Genomic DNA, 9,256 nt, shown 5'->3' with positions numbered 1-9,256 from the left:
AACTCTCATATCAGCTATCTTTTGCACCTTTGCAATGTCTATTTACATTGTTGGTTACATTCTAGCAATCTAATGTCAAGATTTATGGCTGAAAATAATTCTGCAAAATTCACACTTTGCTGTCATTGAACTTTTATTTCTTACATGTTTGGTTGGACAGTAGAGATGAACAGAACAATTATTAGAAAATAAAATGCAAGACGCAGCAATACATTTCTTCAGAGAGTTTGATCCAAACTGGAACAAAACATTTAACTCAGTAAATCCTGCACACTAACAACAAAATCACTTTTCTTTAAACAATTTTAAGCTTCTAAAAGATTTATTCCAAGAAAGAAAGTTTGTCAAATAATCACAGTTTAAAAAAAACATGTCAGTATCGTTCAGTCGTATATAGCTGAACAGGCACGTGACTTTCCGTGACGTTTCAGGTACCGAAAGTAAGTTCCCCATTTATTTTCTCCCATAGACATTTTGAACAAGTTTTAAGACCTGTTACCTACTGTTGTGCTCGTAGGAGCTGGTTTGGTTATGAAATGAATCATGTGACCTACTGAATCATGTGACCTACTGAATCATGTGACCTACTGAATCATGTGACCTACTGAACTGTGAGTGACCATAAAACATTCAGTTTGAGCAAAAACAAACAAATAACAACAACGTGGTGGGGGCGGGGGGGTGGGCAGAAACGTCATGAAAAGTCACGTGAGTGTTGAGCAGTCTGAAACCCTCATTAGTGTTTTGCTTGCACCTGCGTTTAACCTTCCTTTTCGACAGAAAATGGCCCCCGTGAAAAGGGTCTATTGGACAGAGAAAAGCTGGTTCCCGCTGCAGACAGTGGAGGCACTCTTCAGCAGGTTAGATGCAGCGATGGTTCTTCACTCTATTTAAGTGTCTGAACATTTTCTTACAGCGGACACAGTAGAAGGGTTTAGCTCCAGTGTGAATGCGTTGGTGTGTTTTTAGGCTACCTAACTCACTGAACCTGCTCCCACATTGGTCACAGCTGTAGGGTTTTACTCCAGTGTGAATGAGTTGGTGTCTTTTTAGGTTACCTAACTGACTGAAGCTGCTCTCACATTGGTCACAGCTGTAGGGTTTAACTCCGGTGTGAATGCGTTGGTGTGTTTTCAGGTGACCTAAATTACTGAACCTGCTCCCACATTGGTCACAGCTGTAGGGTTTAACTCCAGTGTGAATGCGTTGGTGTGTTTTCAGGTGACCTAAATGACTGAACCTGCTCCCACATTGGTCACAGCTGTAGGGTTTAGCTCCAGTGTGAATGTGTTGGTGTGTTTTTAGGTGACCTAACTGCCTGAACCTGCTCCCACATTGGTCACAGCTGTAGGGTTTAACTCCAGTGTGAGTGCGTTGGTGTATCTTTAGGCTACCTAACTCACCGAACCTGCTTCCACATTGGTCACAGCTGTAGGGTTTCTCTCCAGTGTGAATGCGTTGGTGTTTTTTTAGGTCACCTAACTGACGGAACCTGCTCCCACATTGGTCACAGCTGTAGGGTTTAACTCCAGTGTGAATGTGTTGGTGTCTTTTTAGGTGATGTAACCGACTGAAGCTACTCCCACATTGGTCACAGCTGTAGGGTTTAACTCCAGTGTGAATGCGTTGGTGTGTTTTTAGGCTACCTAACAAACTGAACCTGCTCCCACATTGATCACAGCTGTAGGGTTTAACTCCAGTGTGAATGCGTTGGTGTGTTTTTAGGTGACGTGAGTGACTGAACCTTCTCCCACATTGGTCACAGCTGTAGGGTTTAGCTCCAGTGTGAATGTGTTGGTGTGATTTTAGGTGAGTTAACTGACTGAACCTGCTGCCACATTGGTCACAGCTGTAGGGTTTAACTCCAGTGTGAATGCGTTGGTGTGTCTTCAGGTTACCTAACTGACTGAAGCTGCTCGCACATTCATCACAGCTGTAGGGTTTAGCTCTAGTGTGAATGCGTTGGTGTATTTTTAGGTTATGTAAGTGACTGAAGCTCCTCCCACATTGGTCACAGCTGTAGGGTTTAACTCCAGTGTGAATGCGTTGGTGTGATTTTAGGTTACTTGACTGACTGAAACAGCTTCCACACTGCTGACAGGAGTAAGGCTTCTCTCCTGAGTGAACTCTCTGATGTAGCTTTAAGCAGTCAAGTCTTATGAATGTTTTGTCACACTGATCACAGCGGTGACGTCTGGGTCCACTGGTGTCTCTCTGTTTCTATAAGAAAGATAGAAAGAAAGAATCAGGACAGAGACACTGCGTGTGTGTGTGTGTGTGTGTGTGTGTGTGTGTGTGTGTGTGTGTGTGTGTGTGTGTGTGTGTGTGCGCGCGCGTGTGCGTATGTATGTATAGCCACTTCTTAACATGCAGTGGAATCCGTATTATAACCCGCTCCTAGCCGGTTGGCCTGCATGTTAAACAACAATTAGCCGGCCTACGCGCACTCCCGCGAGTCCGTATCTTATTCACCTCGCTCGCCGGTGTAAGATCCGGATTAGCGCAAAAGGAGGTGCAGTTAAACAGTGACAGGTCATTATCCGCAGATCTGCCATAGTGCCTCTTCGTGACTCACTTCACTTCACGATCACTAGTTTTTCCGCCCCCTGTATGTTGAGTGTTGGTGATTTTTTTTTTATAGCAGACGTTTTCGTTAGTGTAGCGCGCCGTTTAAAAGCCACACAAGCAGCATCAGTCCCGCCGGCCAGCGCTGGACCCGCTGTGAGGAAACACACAGGAGGAAACTGAAATGTCAAAACAGACATCCCTTGCTACTGCTAGGCCAGTCCTTTTTTTATCGAGATCATGCAACAACAAGTAGCCTACTTCAGGCAAGCAAGAAACAGAAGCGTGCCTGCCGCCGTCAAAAGCGAAAGCGACCCGACGTAGGCTGTCAATTTAGCGGAGGTAAAAAGCCTTTTTACCTACTCGGGCGAATCAATCAATCAATCAATCAATCAATCAATCAATGGCTCGTGCTTGGTTCGTATGATGAGGAGATGAATCAAAATGCTTACCACAAATAAAGCCACATGGGAGCCGAGAACCAGTGCAGGAGAGCTGCCGCGCAGGTGCCAGGTGAGTGGGAGAGATTAAGGTGCCTACGTAACCTATTGCTGGGGATTCAAGTTGTGCGCTGTCGCACTTATTACTTTTAGCTAACGCTACGTTGTTTTTTCATCAAGGCAATGTCCAGAAGATATGGGTTCATGAGTTTCTGCAAATGCAGATAGATAGGCTACAGTAGGAGCATGCATGCATGTTGTCTGTTTCAATAACGAAAGTGTCCTTTACCGAGAACGACCTGCCGACCAATTAAATATTCTTGCTGCGAAATCGGCCTCTTAACTCATTGAGTGCCAATGACGACAATCGTCGTCAATTGCTTTAGTGATGTAGAGTGCCAATGACGACGATTGTCGTCAATTGCGTTTTTTGACGGTGGGACGTGGATCAAAGCCTAATATATCTCCTGTAAAATCTTGGGGCATGTTGAATGTGTAAAAGCTATTTTACTGACCCATTAGGTGGCGACAGTGCTCTCCAGATTAGAGGAAGGTCCGAAAACAGCAGGAAAAACGCCCGTGATCAAAGAGAAACCGCTCATGCTGCAGCCAGAGCCATATAGATGGCTCTGACTTGCAGCTGATGTTGGCTGCGAACAGCAGTCAATCCGCGCACACAACTGAGCCCCTCTGCCTCTGTCTGTCTGTCTGCATAGTTTCTTCACACGATTAGCCGCCAGAAAGGCAGCACCCGACGCCGAAGGGCCAAACCTTTCCCTGCAGTCCGGTTTGGCATTTCCTTGTCGCGCTGGGAGCCGGCACAAAAAAACGGAGCGCTCCGAAAATAGACTGGGTGCGTGTTAGGCTGTGTGTTAGTGTAGGGAGGAGTTTGCAGCTGAGGGGGGGAGAGGGGGGTGGGGCACGCAGGCACCACACAACTACACCACGTCACTACATCAGAAAATATTATCTTCAGACCCAGTGAATATGCTTGAAATGCTGCATTTCACAAAAGGCGGAATAACTCAGCTTCTAATTTGAAAAGTGTCTTTTTGCTCAAAACAGCCTATATTCTCCGGCTCATAACTAAAGAACGGAAAATGGGATCAATAAACTTTTTTTTGCAGATGATAGAAGACAGTCTCATCGTTCTTTGTGCGTGTTCGGTGTTTACATAGTAATATCACACAATATTCTGTGGGCCTCGAGAAATCACTGAAAACGCTCTGAAACTCTGGCACTGGGAGCGTCCGTTCTCCAAAAGTGGCTGGCACTCAATGAGTTAATGACAACACTGGAATAAATAAGATCGACTACTACGACTATAGAGGCTATAAAGAATGGACTATAGAGAAATAAATGGATTCAAAACGTTTATTTAGGAAACATAGTGGCCGGTAAATATTCGATAGGACCGGAATTTTGGAACATTACCGGCTGCACTGGCCGTCTGGGAAAATGTCTAGCGGAACCCCTGGTTTGGTTACAAATTCGCTAAAGCTGTTTCCTATCACATTTCTTGTTTTCGATACATGCCCCCCCGCCCACTGGCAGAAAAAACGGCTCATATCCAGTTGTATCTTAACAAAGACCCCTCATGTTTAGAAAGGCAAAACCTGAAAATATCCTGGTCTCTCTAGCCTGACATGATCCAGATTCCATGTTTAAAAGGCACTTATGTGTGTGTGTGTGTGTGTGTGTGTGTGTGTGTGTGTGTGTGTGTGTGTGTGTGTGTGTGTGTGTGTGTCAGACAGTGGCAGCTGGTGACTTTAAAAACTGAGGAGGAGGGAGGAAAACCAACCCAGGGGGGTCATGTTATTTTACACTACTTACCTAGACACTAGACACATTGATATTACTAGACAGCTACTGTACCACTGTGTGTTTTTGATATACAGGCAACTTGCGGGCTCGATAAATAAATGTAACCCTGTAATGTGTTCAGCATGTGTTAAAGCAGCTACGAGCAACTTTTTCGATTGTTATTAAACAGTATAATTACAATATTGATGCATCACATCTTACCTATAGAAGTAGCTGAGACCAAAGCCGTGTGAATTGGAGATTGCTTCCTTAGATGATTATTAAGTCTGTGTCTGTCTAAACTCGCGTCAACAGGGGGCTCTCTCTCTCTCTCTCTCTTACCGCCGGACCGGGCTAAACCCGGAAGTGAAACCCGGAAGTGAAACGCAGCTGCCTGCCTACCCCGTTCGCGCTGCCTAGCAACGCAGCATAAACAATGTGAACGCCACGCATACTCTCGCGAACATCTCTCGTTATATTCTAACAGGTTTTTTGGAAGTTATTTTGTGGTTATGGCCGAAGTGGCTGCTGCAAACCGTTTCATTTCACTTCCTGATCTTCCCTGGCCACAGACAGACTAACACTGGCCGATTCACTCGGGCTTCAAGCGAGACTACTCTGCGTTGGTCTCGTTTACTATTAGAGGTAAGATGTGATGCATTGATATTAAATTTATACTGTTTAATAACAATCGAAAAAGTTGCTCGTAGCTGCTTTAAGCTCTATTTAGTGTTCAGCATGTGTTTTCCTGAAGTAAAAAACTTAATTTCAATTCATGTTGTTAAAAAGGTCTAGTCTACAGTTGTACTGTATGTTACAGTTCATTATATGTTTTAAGATAGAAATCCTGTAAGGGATAGATGTCATTTATTTCAATCCATCATTTGATTTTGTCAATATAAATTACTGCCTCTAGTCCGACTTCAAACGTTATGAGTACAGTGTAACGTTTGTTGTAGGGTCTCATATAATGGGTTAAAAGGTCTTAACTGTTTTATTGAGAAAAGAAACGTGAATAAGGTACCGTATAGACCGTTTCCATGGAATTGTCAGCCCTGTCTAGGAGAACTGACAGTCTTCTTCTACTGTACTAGCAAACACTGCAACAGGAAGTGAGCTGGGCTTCAATTTAGAATGTTTTTGTTGTCAAGTTAAAACTGTCTCTACAGAAAAGAAATAGAAATGATTCTAATTGATTTGATCTATTCTGTGCTGCTACGTGCAGATTGGTTTTTGATCCTGGATTTAGTCTGGTTCCACCAGTGAGCCACATTCCACAGAGGAAACGTTTGGATGCTGTGTGTGTGTGTGTGTGTGTGTGTGTGTGTGTGTGGAACATCAGTGACACAACAGTGATGTTTTTCTCCTCACCTCTTCTGAAGAATTCATCTTGACAGTGTTCCTCTCCTCTGCCAGATGTCTCTTCCAGCCAATCAGCTCTGAGAAACAGAGATAGATGAAGACAGGGAACACCCACAAAAACAATACTAATACTAATAAGAAGAATGTAGCTGCAAGCAGTGATTGTAGGATCCAAGCAGTTCTCTGAAGACTAAAACCTACTGAAGAAATATTAAGGTGTCATTAATGTGAATGGAAAAACAGTAAAAGTGTTCTTATATAATTGATTTCCTTAACACATTCACTGCCAGCCTTTTTTTTTTTTTTTACTGTAGGTAGGTTCTGCCAGAGGGTTTTTTTGAGGATTCTGGCTCATTTTACAAGAGCCGAGGATTATTTTCTGCTTGGAGTTTGTGAACACAAAGTTCACAAAAGTACTAATAGAATGTGTGCTTTCTCTGTCTAAAAGAGTTAGTTTGTAGAGTTAGTAGTTATGTAGATATTGCTGTTGAGTACAGCATGGTTTCAGCGTCTGAGAGTGAAAGCTGAGATAATCGCAGTTTTGTGAAATTCAATCAAACAGGCAGAACAGTCACTTTAACCATTTATTTTTGGCATCAGTGAGAGATCAGACATCTAAACAATATAGTTCTGAACGCCCTCTCCTTCAAACTCCTCCCTCCGTGGGCGTGTCTGGTGGCTTTCAGCCTGCGTTTGTCACAAGCGAGTGTTCTGCTGCTGCTGCTGCGAGTTTGAGCAGCCTCCCTCCCTGGCAGCGAGTGTGGATAGGGCTCACTTGTTTCTTGGGTTTGAGAGCTTTGATGAAGCTTTGTGCGATTCTAGGCTTTATGCTGCGTGTTTCAAACTGTGTTTTCCACCCAGTCTATTTTTGGAATCCCCCACCGCCAGCTCCCAGCGCGATAATGCGCGAAAGTGAAAGCGTTTTCGCCAATCCATTTTACAGTAGAGAATGGTTTCCTCGCGCGTTACCCTACAGTTTTGGCTCTGCTTTTCCTAGTGTGGAGAGCACTGTCGCCACTTAGTGGGTCCGTGGAATGGGTTGTACACGTTCGCTGACTCCAATATTTTTATAGGAGACGTGGGGAGCGTTGATCCACGTCCCACCGTCAAAAAAAAAAAATAGATTTTTTTTTTTACGTATTAATACGTCATTGGCAGTGAACCGTTGGATTTTTTTTGACGGAGTAATACGTCATTGGCAGTGAACGTGTTAAGATTGATTTAAAACACTAGAGGGCACTGGACTCAGTAGAGTGACCTCTGCAAACCTTTCTACAAAGTTTTGTGATGTTACGTCAATCTGTTTGGAAGTTGGAAGACAGCTGGACAGGAGGTTGGAAGACAGGTCAAGGGACCATTTGGAAAATGGTGATGGCCATTTTTCCCTCGCCAAAACTTTGTCTGACTTTGAAATCATTAGTTATTTAGCCCCCTTTCCGACAAGCTAGCAGGACAAGCTTGGTCCCATTGGAAACCTAAGGTTGTCTCCTTTCAAATGATATCCCTACCTTTTCCCAAGCTCGAAATTTGAGCATGTCACAGTCTCTGAAAGACAGTCTCACCGCCGTTCCTGCTGGCAATCCCGCGGGTGTCATAGGTAATAAAACATTGGGGGAAAAAACACATTTTGGACAAGTTTTTCTCTTGGGATCATCAAAATCTTTATTTTAGACGTCCTATGGAGCCAAAAATCCAGAATAGAAACAAAATAAGGGGGGTGCGCGTGGACCCCTCCGAGGTGCCTTACTAATAAGTTAGAGCACTATCATGGTATAATATAGACCCTGAATCGACGAATATTGGTTTGATGTGCAGAAGACGGTCATACATGAAAATATTTGCTGGGATATTCTACAAAAATAATAATGTTTCTGGATCCATTTCCTTGACACAATGGAGCCAAGGGGACAGGAGTGATGTGTAAACATAAGGAATCGTTTTCAGGTACAGCTGTAGTGATGCATCTAATATAATATATATGGCTGTAGTGGACTCTATCGCTCAAAAACTGAAAGCTGGAAGGTTACCTTTGTTTGTCTTTTGCACTCTGGCAGTTGTTCGTTTAGCTCTTTTCTTCACAACATTCATGTTTCCTTGTGGTGTGGTCGTGGCGTTCCTTTTGGCGTCAGTGTTTGCTCGTGGTTTAGATGTTTTTGTTTGATCATCCGTGGTGAACTCTCTAGTTTTCAGATGCGTTCCTCTCTTCTTGTTTGACTTAGTCTCTGAGCTTAAGATGGACCAATCAGAATAACTCAAGTTATCTTTAGGTTCCCACTGTGTGTCAGTGTCACAGATGCTCAGGTCCTCCTCTTCACTGTTGTCCAGCTGAGGCATTGGTAGATGAAGAGCACTACGTATGGTCTGCTCAGATAGTCTGCTCAAGACGACCACTGCCTTTTTCACTCCATTCAGAGAACTAGAAGCCTCCTCCTTTTGTGGCTTTTTGCCTTTATCTGTATCCTGAGTCTTGCTGTCCAGTCGATGTGATGGAGCAGTAGGTCTGTTAGGAGTCAGAGAGCTGCAGACCTGAGTCTCAGGGAGAACAGCCTCATATGGGGTTTGAGCCATATTATCTACAAAGACAAAAAAAATGTTTATTTGAAAGTTAATTCACGCATTTTGTTACAGGTCTCGGACTGAGATCCCAAATAAACAGATAACGTCCCTGTATAAACAGGATAAAGAGTGAGACACGGACAAGGTGCTGTGTTTACTTGCAGCTCCGCTCATCAGAATTTATTTTAGATTGTGCAAAATATATTTTTTCTTTCTCTTTGTATTTTGTTTCCATATTTCAATGTTACTGTAACAATTCACATTTTCATAATATCCAAAAATATAATCAAACAGGCTATAGTCACAATCTTCTTCACCTTCAAAATAAAACAAACATTTTCCATGTTCCATTTCCTGAGTTCAATCAGTGTACTAAGCATGAATAAATCCTCATTCAGTCTATTAACTGAGCTAATGTTTAATTTACCACTACATTCCTACATTTTAGGCTACTAAGAAATAGAGAATTTCTAGGCCATTTTGCATCACCCACAATACAAACAAAAACGTTTTTCTACTTGTTCACAAAA

The 9,256-nt window shown here is 43.2% G+C and overlaps 1 protein-coding gene across 1 annotated transcript; it reads right to left on the bottom strand.

Annotated features, from left to right (window-relative positions):
* Positions 1-382: 382 nt before the first annotated feature.
* On the bottom strand, positions 383-8,738 carry LOC310790226 (uncharacterized protein; the record flags this gene model as incomplete). The annotated part of the gene is made up of 3 exons (XM_083651899.1): positions 383-2,220; positions 6,180-6,247; positions 8,198-8,738. The coding sequence occupies 3 exons, from the start codon at positions 8,736-8,738 to the stop codon at positions 862-864; spliced, it is 1,968 nt and encodes a 655-aa protein (XP_083508025.1). The 3' UTR covers positions 383-861.
* Positions 8,739-9,256: the final 518 nt, after the last annotated feature.

This window comes from Poromitra crassiceps, assembly GCF_964638095.1.
Source record: "Poromitra crassiceps genome assembly, chromosome: 15".
Lineage (NCBI taxonomy): Eukaryota > Metazoa > Chordata > Actinopteri > Beryciformes > Melamphaidae > Poromitra > Poromitra crassiceps.
The sequence above is the reverse complement of the archived record's forward strand: the minus strand, read 5'-3'. Positions and strand labels throughout refer to the sequence as shown.